At 46.3% G+C, this 23,935-nt stretch overlaps 1 protein-coding gene across 1 annotated transcript in view; it reads right to left on the reverse strand.

Moving 5' to 3' along the window:
• LOC138666523 (zinc finger protein 850-like) overlaps positions 1-23,935 on the reverse strand; it is a 115,572-nt gene that overhangs the window by 51,188 nt on the left and 40,449 nt on the right. Inside the window, exons 11-17 of the mRNA XM_069754738.1 lie at positions 22,456-22,538; positions 14,037-14,089; positions 2,349-2,455; positions 2,038-2,214; positions 1,831-1,954; positions 1,652-1,749; positions 1,364-1,454 (exon numbers count right to left, since the gene is read on the reverse strand). Of these exons, the coding sequence (XP_069610839.1) occupies positions 1,364-1,454; positions 1,652-1,749; positions 1,831-1,954; positions 2,038-2,214; positions 2,349-2,455; positions 14,037-14,089; positions 22,456-22,538 (733 nt within the window). The remainder of the gene's footprint in view (positions 1-1,363; positions 1,455-1,651; positions 1,750-1,830; positions 1,955-2,037; positions 2,215-2,348; positions 2,456-14,036; positions 14,090-22,455; positions 22,539-23,935) is intronic.

Below are 23,935 nucleotides of genomic sequence, written 5' to 3' on the forward strand. Positions count from 1 at the left end.
TGGGCGTGGCGAACGCAACATGTTGCATTTTGGGAGGCGTCAAAAGTCCATCAAATATGCGCAGGCATGCAGATGAGTGCGTCAAAAAAATGCATTACTGTCTATGGGAATGCATGCGTACGGAAGGACATGCGTACGGATGCGTTCGATGCGCTTGCGAACTGCGCATGTCCAGGAACTGTTTCGAGACACGCCTTCCTGGAAATATTGAATGCATGCGCATAAACAACGCAAACGTAGGCAAAACGCATACAAACGCATGCACACACAGCAATTCCTTTGCCGTCATGCGTAAGCTGATGCGGATAAAAAATGCTGCGTAAACATGCGTTTTGGCATGCAGATGATACGCTGCGCACATACATGCAAATGTGAACTTAACCCAAGACATTTTTTTATGACAGTTGGGGCTCCACTTAACAATATACTTCCGACACCAATCAATAATAGGATTCTGAATATATAGCCATGAAAGCTCTAATACCAACCCAGCAGGTAAATTGTCCAACACACAGGAGATGGAATCTGTCACAGGGTTACCACAACGGAGCGGAGCCAGCGTCTGGTTGCTCCTACCACGCTGAGAAAAAACACTTCTCCAGTGTATTAAACGTGTTTATTTCTTCCAGCAGAACAGGGGTTAATCGGCCATGTTTGAAAACTCCTACATTCAGCTGTGCTCGGTTAGCCACTCCTTTTCCCTATAAAATCTGGGCTTGACTACCAAGTCATCATCAGAGTTAGCAATAGCTACATGATCTTGGTGTGGGAGAAGTTGGTGTTGTGAAGGAGTGCTGGAGGAATTTATTAGCGATTGTTGCCTGGTTTGGACGCTTGGAAATTCCTTATCCTTCCCTGTTTTACTTTCTTCCCCCTCCCTACATACTCTGGTGAATACCTCTGCTATATGGGTGGGTGGGTGGGGTGTGTGTGTGTGTACAAGGCTACCATGTGATCTGTGGTAATTCCAAGCCCAAAAGATAAACTTTTAAAGGGGTTGTCATGATTCTCCAGTGCAAGGAACTATGCGATTTGCACGCTTCTGTTCACTTTCCAAATAAACAGGTCCGGCCTAGCTCAATTCACTTGTAGTGAGCAAGGCCACACACATCTGGTTGACATATGACCGCATGTATGCAAAACGAATAATTCACACTCCTCCGCTCATGGAGTCGGCACCAGAAAATCCTGACAGCGTGCACTATGAGTATTCATAAGTCTGCATTCACATAGAGGAACTCCCATCTATTGGCCACTAACTATTATTGTGGTTGAAGGACTGGGATATGCGAATGGATGCACACCAATATTTCAAATGAGAAGAATCTGTGACTTATCTCTCCATTTAGTGGTTACTACTCACCTGGGCAGGTATCTGTAGGAATCTCCACTTTACACCACTCATCACCCTTGAAATATGTCCCTGTAGTATTAATATAGGTCAGCTCTTCACCCTGAAGCAAATATTGTAAAAGTCACAGACAGATAAAGAAGTCACATATATGAGCAGCTCTAATCCTGAAATCTCCACAGTTCTCATTACACAAGTGTAAAACATATAATATTGGTGGATAAAACAAGACTGAGAACAAGACCTTTACAGCCGTCTACACATCATGGGGGGATCTCATGAAACCTTCTCTTCATCTACCTGATGATGCTGAGGAACATTGGGTTCTTCTTCTACATCATCCTGTGGAAGAAGAGGACGGGGACATTTCTCTGGTGTTGTCCTCTTACTGGATAGAACTGGAGGAAACACATACAGGGACTGAATTCATTCTTTACATACAAATAATTATAGACTGTGTATTTAGTCCTGTCTATTACCTGATGATATGAGGCGTTTGGAAACCTCCATCATGACATCATTGTACAGATCTTTGTGCTCTTCTAAATACTCCCACTCCTCCATGGAGAAATAGATAGTGACATCCTGACACCTTATAGGAACCTGACACATACAATGATACTGTCATCTCCCCAATCACGTCATACCTTTACTTTATAATGTCCCAGCATTCCCAGCAGTGTCACCTCTCCAGTCAGCAGCTCAATCATCTTGTAGGTCAGCTCTAAGATCTTCTGGTCATTGATGTCCTCATGTCTCATGGGGTGAGGTGCAGGCACCGTGAGTGGACTCAGGGATCTTCCCCATTCCTCTGACACAGGGTCCTGACCGCACACACTAGAGGTCTTCACCACTGTGTAATCCTGATTATGGGGAGACACATTAATAAATCTCACTACAGGCATTTCTTTCCAGAGTCCTCACCTCTCCAGTTCTGTCCATCTGTTATTCCCATAGATAAGAATGTTTTAAATGTGACGTCATCAGAATCTCTCACCTCTCCAGTAAGCCGGAAGAGGATCTCTAGGGTGAGGTGTAATACTTTCTCTACAATCTTGTCTCTGTCTCTATCCATCCTTGACGGGTCAGGAAAATTATATAAACCTAAATTTAAAGAAAAATTGAAGATGAGTGGCTGTAAAACACTACATAAAAAGTATAATTACAGGGGGCGTGGCTAGCCATGACCGTGTGAAAATGCACTCTTTGGAGCTCCTCTACCTCCAACAAGGAAAACGCTGATAAACCTTTCCTTATCATGGGCAAAATGGACAGGAGGGCAAAATGGACAGGAGGACAAAAGCATGTTCCTCGTCTTGTACTCTGCTTCACCAGGGAGATATAGAAAGCTTCCTGCACCCGCAGAAGTCGGCACAGGACCTACAGACGTCGGGAGACGCGGCACCTGGAGGAGAGGCGGGCCGGCACTCTCCTCCCTCTGTATCCCAAGGATCACCTTCCCCACATCTTCTGGAGACGTCGTCAGCCGCGGAGATAGGATACCTACCCATAGATCATCTCTACTGCGGACGGATTTCCTCTGACTAGCTCCTGGCTCCTGTCAGCATCATGCCACAAGATGGCCGTCGGGATGAGGTGCATTCACCATCACTCTAGACTCTGGCCCTGGAGGCTGCTCTCTCTCTCTCTCTCCGCTCCTGGCACTCAGGAGTTCTAATAATAATCTTTCTGCATTAGATGCGGGTCGGATGCATTTTGTTCCCGTGGTGATCTCCATCTCGGTGGCTGAGGGGACACAAGATAGCTGCCGCACCAGAACTGAAAGGAGGGAGGTCAGCTTAATGGCGGATCAATCTCCCTCAGGCTTCTCTTCAGTATCGGGGGCTGGGAGTGAGCTTTCCTCACCTGGCTCAGGAGCATCCCAAGACACAGGCAAGATGACTGTTCCTTATCTGCCTGTGGAATTAGCATTTTCCCATTTTCTCTTAAAGGGGGACAACTATCCACATGATCCCGCTATATCTGTGGAGCACTCCCTAGACTTTGAAATCCCAGCTGGACCGAACCTTGTCACATTGGCACCATTGAACTGGGAGGGCTCTACTGACCAACCACTTATGGATGCCTCCATGGGCCCAAACGTCTCTCCCTCATGGTCAACAGGCTTCTCGTGGAGTCCTACATCTCCACACCATGCACCAGGAGAAGCATCAACTCCGGCCCTGTGGTTTCAGAATGCAAGCAGGAGTTCACACATTTTCGAATCGAACTTTCTTCTGTCTCAACCAGAGTTGACGAGTTATCTCAATCACGAGCCACCGATGTCAACTCCATCCAGTTGGTAAAGACATTTACCCATTCTCCATTCCATTGTTGCCCTGGATTTGGCCTCTTGTTGCTCGAAATAAGGAGGTTCCACTGTCATTCAGTGAAAATAGAACTCAAAGCCATACACTCAATTAACACTAAGGATTCTCTAACTGCTACTCAGGGCCCCCTAACCCCTATAAATGGCAATCCAAGTTTTCCGCCGGTCACTTACTCCTTTACGTTTTTAAATAGTTCTCAGAGAAAACTCATCCGCTTATACCCTCAGGAACTCTCATTTCTCTTCCAGATATCTTACAGGGTGAGACCCCTACGACGCACCATTATTTTGAGTACACTCAATTCAAACATTTTTTCCTCTCTCTTGTTGGAAGTCTTGATCTTGCCCGTCCTTTATCTCCATTTGAAAAATTATGCATTTCCACTCAAAGCCACACCATGCGGTCTCGTTTTTTGTATGGTCTACGGTCATCTCTCGATCCAAATTCTCTTCCCCACTCCTGCGGAGCCTGGGAGACTGAACTACAGCTAAAAATTTCAGTTGAACAGTGGAGATGTTTCTATTTCTCCCATAAATCTCTTATCGCAACCAAATCCCAGGAGGCTAACTATAAAATGGTTTCCAGGTGGTATCAGGTTCCTGTGGTTCTGCATAAGTGGTTTCCAAGTACCTCTAATTTGTGCTGGTGATGGGGCATAAACGAGGGCACAATGGCCCACATTTGGTGGTCTTGCCCGGTTCTGTTCTGGGAGGGAGTGTTCAGGGTAATCCTGGAAGTGACAGTTCCAAGAAGACGAGAATCAGCTCTACAGCTCATGTTCGTATGTCGGGTCCTAGCTTTAACCCCTTCGTGACCTACGCCGTACTGTTTTGAACAGCTGACATGTGCCAGGAACAGCTGCGGGTGGAATCGCAATCCACCCGCGGCTATTAATCCATGAAATGCCGCTGTCAAACTCTGACAGCAGCATTTAAAGTGAGCTTCCGGCAATCGGGCCGGAAATCCGCCCATCGGTTACCCACCGTTACGTGATCCCAGGTCACCGATGAATTAGCTTGACAACCAGAGGTTTCCTGGAGACCTCTATGGTTGTCAATGCCGGTAGTCGGCGCTCATAGCAAGTGAGGTATTCTGCTGCATACAGGTGATCTGAACATCGCCTCTATGTACCAGAGCCGATCAGGTTATGGCAGCATCTAGGTCTCCCATGGAGACTATTGAAGCATCAAAAAACCAAAAGTAATAATGTAGGGTTTTGTAGTAGGAGAGAACCAAGTGTCAGAACAAAAACTGTTTTAAAAAATAGGTATTAAGCTTACCGTTAATTATATTTCCAGGAGTCCTTCCTGACAGCACCCTGGAGGACGTCCTCCTCCCCTTGCTGGGACAGGAAACACACGAGTTTAAAAGGCCAAGTCCCACCCACAGTCCTCAGTGTTGTAACAAGAACCGCCTCAAGGAAATGCAGAAAAAATCTTTGTTTAATGGTAGCAAACATATCACATTATAACCAGGAACATATTACATCATATGCTAGGAATAGGTTACAAACATGCTAGAATACCATGCATCATATAATAATACAGGGAGGGAACTACCCGTGCTGTCAGGAAGGACTCCTGAAAACATAATTAACGGTAAGCTTAATACCTATTTTCCAGGACGTCATCCTGACAGCACCCTGGAGAGTACCAAAGCACCTCCTCAGGGTGGGATAACCGCTTGGAGAACCTTTCTCCCAAATGCAGTATGCTGACCAGACAAAACATCAAGTTTATAGTGTTTGCAAAAGGTATTGGCACTAGCCCATGTCGCGGCCTTACAAATCTGTTCTAGAGAGGCACCTGCCCTCTCTGCCCAAGAAGTAGCTATCCCTCTAGTCGAATGTACATGGAGACCCTCCGGAGGAGAGAGCCCTTCAGATTGATAGGCCTCAGAGATCACAGACGTGATCCACCGAGCAATAGAGGCCTTAGAGGCCTTTTTACCCCTATTTTTGCCCCCATACAAAATGAATAGGTTTGGGTCGATGCGCCAAGTGTTGGTGGCTGCCAGGTAGTCAAGAACTGCCTGCCTGACATCCAGAGAATGAAGGACTTTTTCTTTAGCATTAGCAGGGTTATTGCAGAAAGATGGTAACACAATCTCTTGATTTCTATTTTTAGATGTTCCTACTTTTGGAATAAAGGAGGGGTCGAGTTTAAGAATTATACAATCCTCTCTAATTTGAAGGTATGGGTCCCTAGTACACAGGGCCTGAATTTCCCCCACTCTTTTAGCCGTAGTCACTGCTACAAGAAACGCCGTTTTACGTGTAAGAATGGAAATGGGCATATTATCCACTGACGCATAGGGGTCTTTGCAGAGAAATCTGAGGACCAAGTTAAGGTCCCAAGAAGGAGACATATGTCTGATAGTGGGGCGCAACCTCTGGGTAGCTCTGATGAATCTAACTATCCACGGGTGTGACGCTAGGGGATAGTCGAGGAAAGAACTAAGTGCCGAGATCTGCAACTTCAATGTGCTTGGTTTAAGACCTTTGTCAAACCCAGCCTGCAAGAAATCTAAAATTCTGGGTAAGTCGGGAGTGCCTGCCGTAACCTCAGACCTGCCACCCTCCAGACAGAACCGTCTCCAAATTTTCAAGTAAATTGCTGACGTAACAGGCTTCCTACTAGACTTCATAGTAGATATTACATGGCTTGATAGACCCTTAGCCTTCAAGATGGACCCTTCAGGATCCATGCCGAGAGATGGAGCTTCTCTGGGTTTGGGTGGAATACCGGACCCTGGTGGATTATATCCGCTCTGAGAGGGAGCTCTACTGGATTCTCGATTGCTAGCTCTAGTAGAAGGGAAAACCAACTCCTTCTTGGCCAGTATGGAACGATCAATATGACGAGAGCTCGATCCTCCTTGATCTTTCTGAGAACAGCCGGAACCAACGCCAGAGGGGGAAATGCATACGAGAGAGGTTCCGTCCAATCCTGGCTCAGAGCATCTATTCCTTCTGGAAGATCCCGCGGGTTCAGAGAGAAGAATTTTGAGACCTTTGAATTTCTCCTGCTTGCGAATAGGTCTATACAGGGGGTTCCCCAGCGAAGACATAAGTCCTGGAAGACGTCCTGGTTGAGTTCCCACTCTGTTGCAGACACCTCCCTTCTGCTGAGATAGTCCGCTATAACGTTCTGGGAGCCTTCTAGGTGAACCGCTGAAATAGAAAGGACCGATCTTTCTGCCCAACGAAATATCTTCTCTGTCAGTTCCTGAAGCGCATGGTGTTTCGCACCTCCTTGATGTTTCAGAAAATAGACTGTTGTCACATTGTCGGACATTATCCTGACATGACGATTTTCCAGGATGTGTCAGTTCCTTCTCAAAGCTTCCCAGACCGCGTATAGTTCTTTGAAGTTGGAGGAGCTGTGGATGACGTCTTCCGGCCATCTCCCCTGAAGGATCCTGTCTTCTAGGTGAGCTCCCCAGCCCCAAGCGCTGGCATCTGTAGTAACTACTACGTATGGATCTGCGGACCATAATACTCCTTTTCTTAATTTCTCTGGCTTTGTCCACCAGAGGAGAGACCTTCTTACACAATGTGATAGGTGTAAAGTACTGTCCAGAGAAGACAGACTCCTGTCCCATCTGGAAAGAATCAATTTCTGTAGTGGTCATGAATGGAACTGAGCCCATCTCACACACGGAATACAGACCGTCATCAGGCCGAGGACTCGCATGGCCGTCCTTGTCGTCACCCTGTGCTCCAGCAGGAGCCAAACCTGAGACTGCACTGCAATCAGCTTGGACTCGGGTAAGAGGGATATTCTGTTCCTTGAATCCAGACGTACTCCCAGAAACGTCTTCATGCACTCTGGAGTCAAATCGGATTTCCGCCAATTTATGACCCAACCAAGTTCTTCCATCACTGAAATAGTTCGGTTCCTGTGGTCTGATAGAATTTCTGGCGTTCTTGCCACCAGGAGAAAGTCGTCGAGATAAGGGATTATTCTGATCCCTTGATTTCTTAGGAAAGCGACAATCTCCGACACCAGTTTTGTGAAGATACGAGGTGCTGAGGCAAGACCAAATGGAAGGCACTGAAACTGGAAGTGACAGGTCCCGGACGGCAGGACTACCGCAAACCTCAGAAGCCTCTGAGAAGAAGGGTGGACGGGAACCTGATAATAGGCACTCTTTAGATCTAGAGTGCACATCACAGCATTCTGATCTATTAGGAGTATTGCCGAACGGATGGCTTCCATACGAAACCTCTTGTACCTGACCCAGGCATTTAGAGGTTTCAGATTTATTATAGTGCGAGATTCGCCGGACGGTTTCATTATGGAACAAAAGGGAGGAGTAATGACCCAAGCCTATTTCCGGAGATGGTACCGGAACTATGACCTCTGAGGAGAGCATTTCCATCAGGTCTGTCAACATGGGAGAGACTCGCGGTACTACCGTAGGACTGATGAATCTGTCTGGTGGGGGGGAGTAGAGCTCTATACTGTAACCTTCTGAGATGGTCCGAAGGACCCACTGATTTTGAGTGATCCGAGCCCAATTGTGCGAAAATTGGCGGAGTCGACCCCCTATGAGACTGGCGTCATTGCGATTTAGATTTTGAGGAAGGGCTGAAGAAGAAACCTCTGTTTCTATTGCCCTGGCTACGGGAGCCCCTATAAGATCCTCTACTGGATCTGCCTCCTCGAAACTCAGACTGCCTTCTGAAGGGGAATCCTCTCCGAAAGGACTGGGGCTTCTTAGATTTCTCCTCTGGAAACCCCTTCTTTTTGTCGGAGGCTGACTCCAAAATGGTATCCAGGGAGGGTCCAAAAACCCTTTCACCTGAGAAGGGAATTGAACAAAGTTTAGATTTGGAAGCATTATCCCCCGACCAGGACCTTAGCCAGACCGCCCTCCTAGCCGCGTTAGATAAGGAACTGCATCTGGCCGAAAACCTGACTGACTCAGCAGTCATATCAGACAGATAAGCCGTGGCAGATTTCATCATAGGGAGGGAATTTATGATTTCAGATCTCGGGGTCTTATTGGATAGGCGTTCCTCCAATTGACCCATCCATAGATACATAGACCGAGCCACCGAAGTAGCCGCTATATTTGTTTTTATTAGAGCCGCAGAAGATTCCCAGGCTCTTTTTAACAATATGTCGGCTTTCCTATCCATAGGATCACGCAAGTTTGATGAGTCCTCAAAAGGTATGGCCGTTTTCTTGGCCACCTTTGCCACAGGAACGTCAATTTTGGGAACTTCGTCCCATAGTTTTATGTCCTCCGGCTCATAAGGTAGACGAGCCTTAAAGTCCTTGGATAACACCAGCCGGCGTTCTGCCTCTTTCCATTCTTCCAGAATCATGGCCTTAATGTGCTCGCTAACCGGAAATACTGTCTGCTGACGTGACATAAGTCCACCAAACATCAAGTCCTGCCTGGTTTGTGGTTTAGATGTCTCCTCTATTTGCATAGTGCATCGCACCGCCTGCACCAGATCATTTGTGTCTTCTGCCTGGAAGAGGTATTTTCTTTGGTAATCCTGGCTTCCTGACGGAAGCTCTCCCTCTTCCTCTGAGACGAAGTCCTCTGAGTTAGACTTGTCCTCAGAAGTAACCTCCTGTTCTCTTAAGTCCTGCTCCCGTCTGGCCCGCTTACGGGTGGGGATAGGACTGGATTTCTGCACCATGGTAGACAAAGAAGCTTGTACTTCTTCACGTATAAGGGATCTCATCTCAGCCAGCAATGTGGGTTGTTCGTCCCTTACGACCTTAGCTGTGCAGTCCCCACATAAAGATTTCCCATGGGAGTCCGGGAGCTTCATATTACAAAGGGGACATCTAACAGATTTCCCAGATGCCTTGCCGGATTTCTTAATCTGAACAGGAGGACCCGCGGGGTTTCCCTTATCCTTAAATGACATAAGAAGGGATAAGCACTGGGGTGAGCCTGCTTCTGCATATAGATAGGGGAACTTGCGCCATGCGCACTTACCCCCTCCTCGGTTGGAGTACTTGCTTCCATGATGAGGGTAGCAGGTCCCCGCAGCTCTCAGCGCCAGATCAGGAGCGCTTCTGCCGCTGTGCGATTCACTGCACGCTTTCCCCCGCGCATACGGCGTTACCGGAAGTAGCGGTAACGAAATGCCGACGGACCGGAAGTGACGCGTTCTGACGACTTCCTGCCGGGAGACGCCGTTCTGGATACCACGCTGCCCAGGATGGCCGCGCACCGCGTGGATAGCGTCCGCAGCCGAGAGCCTCCCACCGGGAGGAGCGGCTGCCACCAGGAGCTTCGTCCACTCCTGGTCTTTAGAGCAGAGGGACCCCCCACTGGAGGGTTTCTGCCCTGAGCCTCTTGACAGGGGGAAGGGTATTGGCAAGCCGCACGATCCCCCTGAGCTCCGGTAAGTCCTGCGCAGCTTCTCACTCGTGCGTCCCTTCCTTGCAGGGACAGGAAAAACACTGAGGACTGTGGGTGGGACTTGGCCTTTTAAACTCGTGTGTTTCCTGTCCCAGCAAGGGGAGGAGGACGTCCTCCAGGGTGCTGTCAGGATGACGTCCTGGAAATTAACCTTTAAGTTGTTATTTAAAAAGTCAAAAAAATATATACCACTATTAATTCTAAAAAAGGAACAGGGTCTTGAAGCAATAGTCCCGTGAAAGTTATCCACCGGGATATACAACAACGGCACAATAACTTCAAAGATTAAACAACAATAGAAAAGGTCTAGGGAGGATAGATTGTACCTATCCCTGAAGATAGCCCTTCCTATCAGCGGAGGTTGGTACCCTGGGTAGCGAAGTTGCGCCCCCACTCCATGTCGACTGACCCTCAGTGACCCTCACCAGTTCTGTCAATAAGGCGCTGTGTTTTTTAGCATGGGCACGTGTCGTAGCTTAAATATTCTCAAATCAACGCCAGCGTCTGACAGAAAGCCGTGTTCGTCGGAGGTCATGTGACCACAAGTGACCTCGATATCCAAAGATGTCTGCTGGAACGCTACTTACGCCAACCTGCTCCTAGGCTCGTGGGAGGACACTGTAGTACCCTCTGTAGAGCAGGTGACATCTCCTGATCCTCCTCCTCCTCACCCAATCCATGCTAAGAAGATGAGATGAGGCTGGGCTGGGTAGGGTAGTATCACCTTGTCTACCTTCTTCATCCATTGCCACCTGGTCTGCATGCAAAGCTTCATTTTTCATTGTCAGCAGCGAGTGTTTGAGTAGGCAAGGAAGCAGTAAGGTCATGCTAAATATATCATCACCTCTCACCATCTTGGTTGATTCATCAAAGTTTTGGAGTACCGCACAGATGTCAGACATCTATGCCCACTTGACAGTTATGTGCGATGGCTGAGCAGAATATCGACTGGCATGTTGGAGCTAGTATTCAACTACTGCCCTCTGCTGCTCACAAAGCCTTGCCAACATATGCAATGTTGAGTTCTAGTGTGTGGGCAGGCAAAAACCAGGTGGCGAGGTAGCAGTTGCAAACGCTGCTGCAGCACAGCCATACCAGCAGCAGATGTAGCTTACTTGCGGAAAAGGGTGAGCACGTGGCATACCTTGACAAGTAGTGAAGGCAAATTGAGGTAGGTTTTTAGAAAGTGCTGAACTACTAAGTTGAGCACATGTGCCAGGCATTGTATGTGTGTGAGGTTGCCAAGCTTCAGAGCTGCCACCAGGTTACGGCCATTATCACATACGTCCATGCCTGGTCTGTTATATCTGTATGGTTTGTTAAGCATGCCTGTTGCATTCCGCCAAGACAGTACTTTCAACCTTCGATTGATATGGACGATTATTTTGAGATGCAGGAGGGGGTGCAGGAAGAAAGGGGACACCCCGATGGAACCTGGGTCCGCAATTCGAGGCATTGGTAGCAAGTCTGCGGTCCCAGGGTCCAACTTGGTCTCGACCTCCAGCAGGTTCACCCAGTGTGCCTTTCGGAAAATATAGCGTCCGTGGCCAAAAGCACTTTCCACGTGTCAATTGATAAGTGGACCTTCCCAGTAACTGCATTGGTCAATGCATGGGTGTTGTTATGAGACACGTGCTGCTGTAAGGTGGGGACGGCTTTACAGGAGAAAGTAAAAATAGTGTCTGCTGGGAAGCAAGTACCGAGGGATGTCTGCTGCCATTAGGTTGCGGAAAGCATCAGTGTCCAGAAGCCTAAACAGCAACATTTCCAGAGCAAGCAGTCTGGAAATGTGTTTCTTTAGTGTTTGGGCTGTGGATGGGTAGATGTGCATTTCCACCTGCGTTCCAAGGGCTGAACGATGCACTCGGACAAGGAAGCGAACATGGTTGCTGATGATGGTTGCGTATGTGCAACAACAGGTGCAAAGAGGAAGGAACGTGTGTGTCCAGAAGATTGGCAAGCTCATAGCACAGAGGAAGAGGCAGTGGTGTCACCGGCAAACACTGATTGGGGACCAGGTGTTTGGCCCATCTAGTCGGTTGCTTGGATGACATATGCATGAGCATGCTGGTGGGGTCAGACTGGTAGTGGTCAGGCCCCTGCTGATCTTGATACAGCACAGGTTCTAATTTTCCGCACTTTCTGTAAAAAAAAAAAATAGCGCGAGACTGAGAAACACCTGACCATTGGCCTAGGATCTGGACATGTGAGGTTCTCTGGGGAACAGTTGACCGCCTTCTCCCTCTATCAACCCCAATGCCTCTTCATGCCTGTTGCGGCGCTGCGGATTGCTTCCCCTTTGTGATGCTGTGCTCGCTTTGCATTCCACCTTGCCAGGTTGGGTCAGTGATTTCATCATCCATGACCTTGTCTTCCACTTAATCACTCTCGTCCTCCTCCTGATTTGTTCTCTTAACATGACTTGTTGGTAATGTTGTCTCAACACCATCCACCTCTTGAGACTGTAATTGCAGTTGACCACCGTCGACTACTTTTGACTCTGGCTGCTCAAATATTTGGTCATCAGAGCAAACAATCTCCTAATGTCCCTCTTGAAACTTTCACAGGGACAGGCCAGATGAAGCCATAAATGGAAAGGTAAAGAGCTCCTAGGAGTGTCCAAGTCTAGGGTAACTTGCCTTCTGGGACTCGGCATGGCGGGATGAAGGAGGATCATGGTGCCGATTATGTGGTCCAGACTCTTGGCTGGCGAGGCTGGACTGTGTGGAAGACAGGGTGGTGCTGGGAAACAGATTGGAAGCATTAGCTGCCATCCAACCCACAATCTGCTCGAACTGCTCTGGCTTTAAGAGTGGTGTTCCGCGCCCCCCTGAAAAGTGGAACAGAAAGCTACAGTAGGTCTCGTGGATGAGCATGTTTGTTGTGCTCCCGCAGCAGACTCAGTTTTACGTGGACAACGACCTCTGTGTACACCATCAGCAGCACCTCCACTTTCCCTTTCTGCACCCTCAATTTAAATGATCTACGCCGCTAAGTATTATTACCGAATAGAGTCTATTTGAATAGTCCCTGAAAGGATTTTTTCCTCTACACGACAGCGACAGTCTGTAACTAAATCAAACATGAAAAAAATGTCTGTAATAAGACAATCCCTACTAAACCACCGGAACCAAAATTATTTGCAGATAGTATGTCAATCTCTACTCCGCCACCATACTCTCAGCTTTTTTCAGATATTAGCGGCAGCATTAGAGAATAGAATCTGTCAGGCAGCTAAATGCTGTATGGCTGCCGTCACACTATCAGTATTTGGTCAGTATTTTACATTAGTATTTGTAGCCAAAACCAGGAGTGGGTGATAAATACAGAAGTGGTGCATATGATTCTATTAGACTTTTCCACTAATTGCTCCACTCCAGGTTTTGGCTACAAATACTGAGGTAAAATACTGACCAAATACTGATAGTGTGACGGCAGCCTATAGCACACTGTCATTTCTCCAGCAGATCTCTGTAAGCTTTTGACGCATACAGTGTGAGGAAAATGGCAGCAATGGGTCTTATACACACTCGATGACGCTATGCGGCTGGCAGTCACAGTAATGCCAGTAGCCAACAAGGCTAGAGAACTACAATGACTGACAGGCAATCCCAGCATGTTTAGGGGCTGAACATCAGGAGCCAAATATGCAGAGCAGGGAATCGAGCGAGTAATCGAATATTTGATCACGTGTCAATCACACTCACCCATCACTAATGAGAACACATCACACCACGGATCATTAATCACATAGGGGAAAATACACAATGAGGGGAGAACGGCCGAGTGTGAGTGACAGAGCCGGAAAAGAGGGGAGAGGGCGACAGGAATCATCCCTGGGAAACACTACAGACTGTATCAGTGACTGTACCGACCGCCAGGGGGAGCAACGGGAAGGAAAATGGCCGAGTGTGACCAGCAGCGGCTAATCCTGATAGAGAATAACGGGGCCCAGCACCTACCTCCACCTGCAGAGCCGCACTCCACATATATGGCTGCTCTGTGCACACAGGACCTGTGATGAGGTCACAGGAGGGGAGGAGTCAGGGGTCACATGATCAGGGGCCTCAGTGTATGCAGGACTCTGCTGTGCTGGTTGTCATGGTGCTCGATGAGGGGAAGTTTATGTGTGGGGTCAGGAGGGGTTTACAGTGTGGATGTAGCAGAGCCGTGTGTGTACGAGGTGTATGGAGCGGAGCCGTGTGTGTACGAGGTGTACGGAGTGGAGCCGTCTGTGTACAAGGTGTACGGAGCAGAGCCGCCTGTGTACGAGGTGTACGGAGTGGAGCCGTCTGTGTACAAGGTGTACGGAGCAGAGCCGTGTGTGTACGGGGTGTACGGAGTGGAGCCGTCTGTGTACAAGGTGTACGGAGCAGAGCCGCCTGTGTACGAGGTGTACGGAGTGGAGCCGTCTGTGTACAAGGTGTACGGAGCAGAGCCGCCTGTGTACGAGGTGTACGGAGTGGAGCCGTCTGTGTACAAGGTGTACGGAGCGGAGCCGTGTGTGTACGGGGTGTACGGAGTGGAGCCGTCTGTGTACAAGGTGTACGGAGCGGAGCCGTGTGTGTACGGGGTGTACGGAGTGGAGCCGCCTGTGTACGAGGTGTACGGAGCAGAGACGCGTGTGTTACAAAGTCAGTTTTATGGTACTGTGCAAACGTTTTAGGATAGTTTCACACTTGCGTAGGGCAGAGCTGCAGATGGCAGCCTTCTTCCTCTGTTATGCCCTGCCCACTGCCGCACCTCTTCCATTCAGCTCCGCCTACGTCTGCATGTCTCCTGAGTACCTATCTTTAACATTGGGTACGCATTCCATGCGGATACATCGTTTTGTCACTGTGCCGAACGCAACATGTTGCATTTTGTTGCAGTCGGTGCAGCATCAAAACGACGCATGCGGACGCATCTGAATACATCCGCATGACCTGCGTACCCAATGTTAACCCCTTTACCCCAAGGGTGGTTTGCACGTTAATGACCGGGCCAATTTTTACAATTCTGACCACTGTCCCTTTATGAGGTTATAACTCTGGAACGCTTCAACGGATCCCAGTGATTCTGACATGGTTTTCTCGTGACATATTGTACTTCATGATAGTGGTAACATTTATTTGATATTACCTGCGTTTATTTGTGAAAAAAATGGAAATTTGGCAACATTTTTGAAAATTTCGCTATTTTCCAACTTTTAATTTTTATGCCCTTAAATCAGAGAACTAAATTTTTTTTTGTTAGGGAGATTTTCCCTACATGAAGGGGGGTTTGATTTACTATGTATAGCTATTTTTTTAGTGGTTTTTTATGATTGGCAGCTGTCACACACTAAAAGACAGTTTTTATTGCAAAAAAAGTTTTTGCATCTCCACATTTTGAGAGCTATAATTTTTCCATATTTTGTTCCACAGAGTTATGTGAGGTCTTGTTTTTTGCGGGACGACTTGCCGTTTTTATTGGTACCATTTTCGGGCACGTGACATTTTTTGATCGCTTTTTATTCCGATTTTTGTGAGGCATAATGACCAAAAACAAGCTATTTTTAAATTTTTTTTTTTTTTGAGGGGGGGGCGTTTATACAATTTCATGTTTGGTAGAATTGATAAAGCAGTTTTATTCTTCGGGTCAGTACGATTACAGCGATACCTCATATCATATTTTAATGTTTTGGTGCTTTTATACGATAAAAACTTTTATATAAAAAAATAATAATTTTTGCATCGCTTTATTCTGAGGACTATAATGTTTTTATTTTTTCGCTGATGATGCTGTATAGTGGCTCGTTTTTTGCAGGACAAGATGACGTTTTCAACGGTACCATGTTTTTTTATATCCGTCTTTTTGATCGCGTGTTATTTCACTTTTGCTTGACGATATGATAATAAAGCGTTGTTTTTTGCCTTTTTTTTTTACGGTGTTTACTGAAGGGGTTAACTAGTGGGACAGTTTTATAGGTAAGGTCGTTACGGGCACGGCGATACTAAATATGTGTACTAGGGTTGAGCGAAACAGATCGGCACTTTTCAAAAGTCGCCGACTTTTAGCAAAGTCGGGTTTCGTGAAACCCGACCCAATCCCACTCTGGGATCGGGTCGGCGATCTCTACTTAAAAGTCGAGTTTCGTTATATATATATACAGTGGGGCAAAAAAGTATTTAGTCAGTCAGCAATAGTGCAAGTTCCACCACTTAAAAAGATGAGAGGCGTCTGTAATTTACATCATAGGTAGAACTCAACTATGGGAGACAAACTGAGAAAAAAAATCCAGAAATTCACATTGTCTGTTTTTTTAACATTTTATTTGCATATTATGGTGGAAAATAAGTATTTGGTCAGAAACAAAATTTAATCTCAATACTTTGTAATATATCCTTTGTTGGCAATGACAGAGGTCAAACGTTTTCTGTAAGTCTTCACAAGGTTGCCACACACTGTTGTTGGTATGTTGGCCCATTCCTCCATGCAGATCTCCTCTAGAGCAGTGATGTTTTTGGCTTTTCGCTTGGCAACACGGACTTTCAACTCCCTCCAAAGGTTTTCTATAGGGTTGAGATCTGGAGACTGGCTAGGCCACTCCAGGACCTTGAAATGCTTCTTACGAAGCCACTCCTTCGTTGCCCTGGCGGTGTGCTTTGGATCATTGTCATGTTGAAAGACCCAGCCACGTTTCATCTTCAATGCCCTTGCTGATGGAAGGAGGTTTGCACTCAAAATCTCACAATACATGGCCCCATTCATTCTTTCATGTACACGGATCAGTCGTCCTGGCCCCTTTGCTGAGAAACAGCCCCAAAGCATGATGTTTCCACCACCATGCTTTACAGTAGGTATGGTGTTTGATGGATGCAACTCAGTATTCTTTTTCCTCCAAACACGACAAGTTGTGTTTCTACCAAACAGTTCCAGTTTGGTTTCATCAGTCCATAGGACATTCTCCCAAAACTCCTCTGGACCATCCAAATGCTCTCTAGCAAACTTCAGACGGGCCCGGACATGTACTGGCTTAAGCAGTGGGACACGTCTGGCACTGCAGGATCTGAGTCCATGGTGGCGTAGTGTGTTACTTATGGTAGGCCTTGTTACATTGGTCCCAGCTCTCTGCAGTTCATTCACTAGGTCCCCCCGCGTGGTTCTGGGATTTTTGCTCACCGTTCTTGTGATCATTCTGACCCCACGGGGTGGGATTTTGCGTGGAGCCCCAGATCGAGGGAGATTATCAGTGGTCTTGTATGTCTTCCATTTTCTAATTATTGCTCCCACTGTTGATTTCTTCACTCCAAGCTGGTTGGCTATTGCAGATTCAGCCTTCCCAGCCTGGTGCAGGGCTACAATTTTGTTTCTGGTGTCCTTTGACAGCTCTTTGGTCTTCACCATAGTGGAGTTTGGAGTCAGACTGTTTGAGGGTGTGCACAGGTGTCTTTTTATACTGATAACAAGTTTAAACAGGTGCCATTACTACAGGTAATGAGTGGAGGAAAGAGGAGACTCTTAAAGAAGAAGTTACAGGTCTGTGAGAGCCAGAAATCTTGATTGTTTGTTTCTGACCAAATACTTATTTTCCACCATAATATGCAAATAAATTGTTAAAAAAACAGACAATGTGATTTTCTGGATTTTTTTTTCTCAGTTTGTCTCCCATAGTTGAGGTCTACCTATGATGTAAATTACAGACGCCTCTCATCTTTTTAAGTGGTGGAACTTGCACTATTGCTGACTGACTAAATACTTTTTTGCCCCACTGTATCTGTGTATATATATATATATATATATCATTAAGACACATATACAGTTAGGTCCATATATATTTGGACAGAGACAACATTTTTCTAATTTTGGTTATAGACATTACCACAATGAATTTTAAACAAAACAATTCAGATGCAGTTGAAGTCCAGACTTTCAGCTTTCATTTGAGGTTATCCACATTAAAATTGGATGAAGGGTTTAGGAGTTTCAGCTCCTTAACATGTGCCACCCTGTTTTTAAAGAGACCAAAAGTAATTGGACAGATTCAATAATTTTAAATAAAATGTTCATTTATAGTAGTTGGTTGAAAACCCTTTGTTGGCAATGACTGCCTGAAGTCTTGAACTCATGGACATCACCAGACGCTGTGTTTCCTCTTTTTTGATGCTCTGCCAGGCCTTCACTGTGGTGGTTTTCAGTTGCTGTTTGTTTGTGGGCCTTTCTGTCTGAAGTTTAGTCTTTAACAAGTGAAATGCATGCTGAATTGGGTTGAGATCAGGTGACTGACTTGGCCATTCAAGAATATTCCACTTCTTTGCTTTAATAAACTACTGGGTTGCTTTGGCTTTATGTTTTGGGTCATTGTCCATCTGTAGTATGAAACGACGACCAATCAGTTTGGCTTCATTTGGCTGGATCTGAGCACACAGTATGGCTCTGAATACTTCAGAATTCATTCGGCTGCTTCTGTCCTGTGTCACATCATCAATAAACACTAGTGACTCAGTGCCACTGGCAGCCATGCATGCCCAAGCCATCACACTGCCTCCGCCGTGTTTTACAGATGATGTGGTATGCTTTGGATCATTGAGCTGTACCACGCCTTCGCCAAAATTTTCTCTTTCCATCATTCTGGTAGAGGTTGATCTTGGTTTCATCTGTCCAAAGAATGTTCTTCCAGAACTGTGCTGGCTTTTTTAGAGTTTTTTTAGCAAAGTCCAGTCTAGCCTTTTTATTCTTGATGCTTATGAATGGCTTGCACCGTGTAGTGAACCCTCTGTATTTACTTTCATGCAGTCTTCTCTTTATGGTAGATTTGGATATTGATACGCCGACCTCCTGGAGAGTGTTGGTCACTTGGTTGGCTGTTGTGAAGGGGTTTCTCTTCACCATGGAGATTATTCTGCGATCATCCACCACTGTTGTCTTCAGTGGGCGCCCAGGTCTTTTTGAATTGATGAGTTCACCAGTGCTTTCTTTCTTTCTCAAGATGTACCAAACTGTAGATTTTGCCACTCCTAATATTGTAGTAATTTCTCGGATGGGTTTTTTTCTGTTTTCGCAGCTTAAGGATGGCTTGTTTCACCTACATGGAGAGCTCCTTTGACCGCATGTTTACTTCACAGCAAAACCTTCCAAATGCAAGCACCACACCTCAAATCAACTCCAGGTCTTTTATCTTTAATTGAGAAAGACATAATGAAGAGATTGCCCACACCTGTCCATGAAATAGCCTTAGAGTCAATTATCCAATTACTTTTGGTCCCTTTAGAAACATGGTGGCACATGTTAAGGAGCTGAAACTCCTAAACCCTTCATCCAATTTTAATGTGGATACCCTCAAATGAAAGCTGAAAGTCTGAACTTCAACTGCATCTGAATTGTTTTGTTTAAAATTCATTGTGGTAATGTCTATAACCAAAATTAGAAAAATGTTGTCTCTGTCCAAATATATATGGACCTAACTGTATATATATATATATATATATATATATATATATTTATATTAACTTCAGCGCGATATAGCAGGAAAGCCGGTAATTCAATTACCGGCTTTTCATTTCTCCTGCCAAAACCCGACATGATATGAGACATGGTTTACATACAGTAAACCATCTCATATCCCCCTTTTTTTTGCATATTCCACACTACTAATGTTAGTAGTGTGTATGTGCAAAATTTCAGTGCTCTAGCACTTAAATTTAAGGGTTAAATCGCGGAAAAAATTGGCGTGGGCTCCCGCGCAATTTTATCCGCCAGAGTAGTAAAGCCAGTGACTGAGGGCAGATATTAATAGCCTGAAGAGGGTCCACGGTTATTGCCCCCCGCCCCCTGGCTAGAAACATCTGCCCCCAGCCACCCCAGAAAAGGCACATCTGTAAGATGCGCCTATTCTGGCACTTGGCCACTCTTTTCCCATTCCCGTGTAGTGGCGGGATATGGGGTAATGAAGGGTTAATGCCACCTTGCTATTGTAAGGCTCGAGGTCATATGAGGACATCCAGCAGGGGGCGCATCACCGCGAATGAAGGTAACTATAGGTCATTGACCTACATTACCTTCATTCCCTGGGGTTTACAGCCACAAGCACAGCTGCATTAGCAGAGCTTGTGGCTGTGAAATATTTTAACCTCTTCAGATGGATTTACAACGTGGGATGTTACAGATCTACGGAAGGTATGGATATTGTTGGTTTATTATTTTTTATTTGTTACAGAGCGAGGGTCTTCAGCGATTGGATTGAGCGTACAATAAAATATTAAAACAACCTGTGTTTTTATTTCATTAAAATACTTTTTAATAATGTGTGTGTGTTTTTTTTAACCATTTAATGCAAATGGATTAATAATGGATAGGTGTCATAATTGACGCCTCTCCATTATTAATCTGGCTTAATGTCACCTTACAATAGCAAGGTGACATTAACCCTTCATTACCCCATATCCCACAGCTACACGGGAATGGGAAGAGAGTGGCCAGTGTCAGTCACTGGCTTTACTACTCTGGCGGAGAAAATTGCGCGGGAGCCCACGCCAATTTTTTCAGCGATTTAACCCTTAAATTGCTGAAAGCTATAAAATTTAAGGGTTAAAGGCAATTTAAGGGTTAAATCGCTGAAAAAATTGGCGTGGGCTCTCGCGCAATTTTCTCCGCCAGAGTAGTAAAGCCAGTGACTGAGGGCAGATATTAATAACCTAGAGAGGGTCCACGGTTTTTGGCCCCCCCTGGCTAAAAACATTTGCCCCCAGCCACCCCAGAAAAGGCACATCTGGAAGATGCGCCTATTCTGGCACTTGGCCACTGTCTTCCCATTCCCGTGTAGCCAACACAACCAACACAGGGGCCGGAGGATCAACAGAGGGAACAACGGGCACCACATATTTTCGCAATAAAGATCTATGGAAGACATTATGGATAGCAAAAGAAGCCGGAAGCACCAATCGAAAAGACACCAGATTAATAATCTCAGAAATCCTATAAGGACCAATAAACCGAGGCTTAAACTTAGGGGAAGAAACCTTCATAGGAACATGATGGGAAGACAACCAGACCAGATCCCCAACCCGAAGCCGGGAACCAACACACCGACGACGGTTAGCAAAATGTTGAGCCTCCTCCTGAGACAATACCAAATTGTCCACCACATGAGCCCAAATCTGCTGCAACCTGTAAACCACAGAATCCATTAAAAATAAAAATAAAGTTTGTGGGTCACCTGCCCCCCATGCCCTGTGCGCCCGCCGGCTTGCCGAGAAATACTCACCCAGCTCCCGCGATGTTTCCTCTCAGCGGCCACTGTTATGATCCGGTGACCTTGGAGCCGCATGGAACTTTCTCTGGAGTTGGTGTAAACTGTACTGACCGCAAATCCTGAACTTAACATCGCAACTAGAAGTAGCCGTGGGGTGTGCCTAACAAATCCTAGACACCTCGACACAGCCGGAGGACTAAATACCCCTATAGATGGAAATAGGAATTCTACCTTGCCTCAGAGCAGAACCCCAAAGGATAGGCAGCCCCCCACAAATATTGACTGTGAGTAGTAGAGGAAAAGACACACGCAGGCAGGAAACAGGATTTAGCAAAAGAGGCCACTCTAGCTAAAATAGGAAAGGATAGGACAAAATACTAAGCGGTCAGTATTAAAATCCTTCCAAAAATATCCACAGCAGAAAATACAAAAATTCCACCATCTAACTAAAGATGTGGAGCGTATATCTGCAACTCCAGAGAATCCAACAAGACTGAGAAAAGACACAGTCTAAGCTGGACAAGAGAAAACAAATGAATAGCACAGAATTATTAAGCACACAGCATGTGTGCCACAGAAACAAAAACAAGACACTTATCTTTGCTGAATTGGCAGCAAGGCAGGAGGAACCAGACAAAGATCCAAAACCTCCCAGACCACCGTGTTGAGGACAGATCTACCGAAAACCATGTCAGAAGATGATGATGAATCAAGCCTATAGTGACTATAAAATGTAGTTGGTGAAGACCATGTTGCAGCCTTACATATGAAATCGATCAGAACGTCCGCCTTCTCAGCCCAAGGATGCCATATCCCATGCCGAATGTGCCTCTACAACAACTGGAAGACTTTCACCTTTCCCTAAGTAGGTCAGACAGATTGCATCTCTGATCCATCGGGATAATGTGCTTTTTGTAACTCCGGACCCCTTCCTGTGGCCCTGAAAGGACACAAACAGAGCCCTGCTCTGCCTCCAGGTATGAGTCCTGTCTATATATCTCAGGACAGCTCTCCTCACATCTAAGGTGTGAAATCTCTCTTCTTCCGGAGTTGAAGGATTATCAAAAAAGGAGGGAAGGAAGAGCTATTGACTTCTATGAAATCTAGCCGCTACCTTAGGGAGGTATGAAGGGTCTGGCGTCAAAACTACCCTATCCTGAAATACTAACAGGAAGGGAGGGTCAATCGATAGAGCCTGAATGTCGCTCACTTTTCTAGCAGATGTTAAAGCAACTAATAAGGCCGTCTTCAACTAAATGTTTTAACGAAACAGAGTCTAAGGGTTCAAACGGAGGCCCTGTCAGGGCATCAAGGACTAGGTTCAAGTCCCAAAGGGGTAAGCAAGTAATGTGCACTGGGTTGTTCCACTCACATGCAGAAATAAAATGTACAACCCACCTATCCCCTGCAATATTGTGACAATACCGGGCTCCAAGAGCTGAAATCTGAACCTTTAGTGTATTAACTGAAAGACCCAGCTCCTGCCCCCTCTGCAGGAACTCCAGACTGGCCGTAATAGGTACCTCATTAGAGAAGGTCCCCGTATGAAGATTTAGGAACTTCCTCCACGCGCTACTATAAATTCTTGTTGTGGATTCCTTCCTACTCGTCAGAAGGGTATCAGACTGCTAGAGAACCCCCTTAGCCTTAGTAACTGCCTCTCAAGTTCCACACCGTCAAGTATAGACCCTTCACCTGAGGATAAAGGAATGGGTCCTGAGAGAGCAGGTCTGGATGTGATGGGAGGATCCACGGGTCGGAGATGGACATGGCTCTGAGCCATGAAAACCAAGGCCTCTTGGGCCAAAATGGAGCGATGAGGACGACCCTCACCCTCTCCTCCCTGACCTTCCTGATGACCAATGGGAGTACCACCATCGGAGGAAATGCATATGCCAGATGAAAAGGTCAAAGGGATTGGAGGGAATCGACCATTTCCGGCCGGTCTGCTCTGTTCAGAGAGTCAAACCTTCTGACTTGTCTTTTGGCTCTGGTAGCAAACAGGTCTATTTCCAGAAGCCCCCACAAGTCCACTATCTTTCTGAAGATGCGATGACTGAGCATCCATTCCCCCTGATGCAAGGTATAGCGACTGAGGAAGTCTGCTCTGAAATTATCCACTCCCCTGATGTGAAGGGTCGGTGGAGACAAGAGATGGGATTCGGCCAGCTTAAGGATCCCCTGCGCCATAGACATCAGATTCCTTGATCGCGTTCCACCTTGCTGATTTAAATACGCGACGGATGTGGCATTGTCTGACATGACTCTCACATGAGACCTGCACAGCTGTGGGAGAAATTCATGTAAAGCATGACTGATAGCTTTTAATTCTCTTAAATTAGAGAAGTCATTGGTTTCTTCTATGGACCACTGTCCCTGGACAAAGCTGTCCACTAAATAAGCCCCCCAACCAAAGGGACTAGCGTCAGTGGTAATCACTCTCGAGGGTCTGACCACCCACGAAACACCATGAGAGATGACCTTGATCTAGCCACCATGATAGGGAGATAACTACCTCCGATGACAATGTCATCTTGCCATCTAGTCTACCCTGCAGCGACTCCTCTCTCTTGAAAACCTCATGCTGCAAATGTCTAGTATGAAACTGGGCCAATGAACTGCCGGAAAGCAGGATTAAGGGAGTCCAGG

The sequence above is a fragment of the Ranitomeya imitator genome, chromosome 2 (assembly GCF_032444005.1).
Source record: "Ranitomeya imitator isolate aRanImi1 chromosome 2, aRanImi1.pri, whole genome shotgun sequence".
In the NCBI taxonomy this organism is placed as follows: Eukaryota; Metazoa; Chordata; class Amphibia; order Anura; family Dendrobatidae; genus Ranitomeya; species Ranitomeya imitator.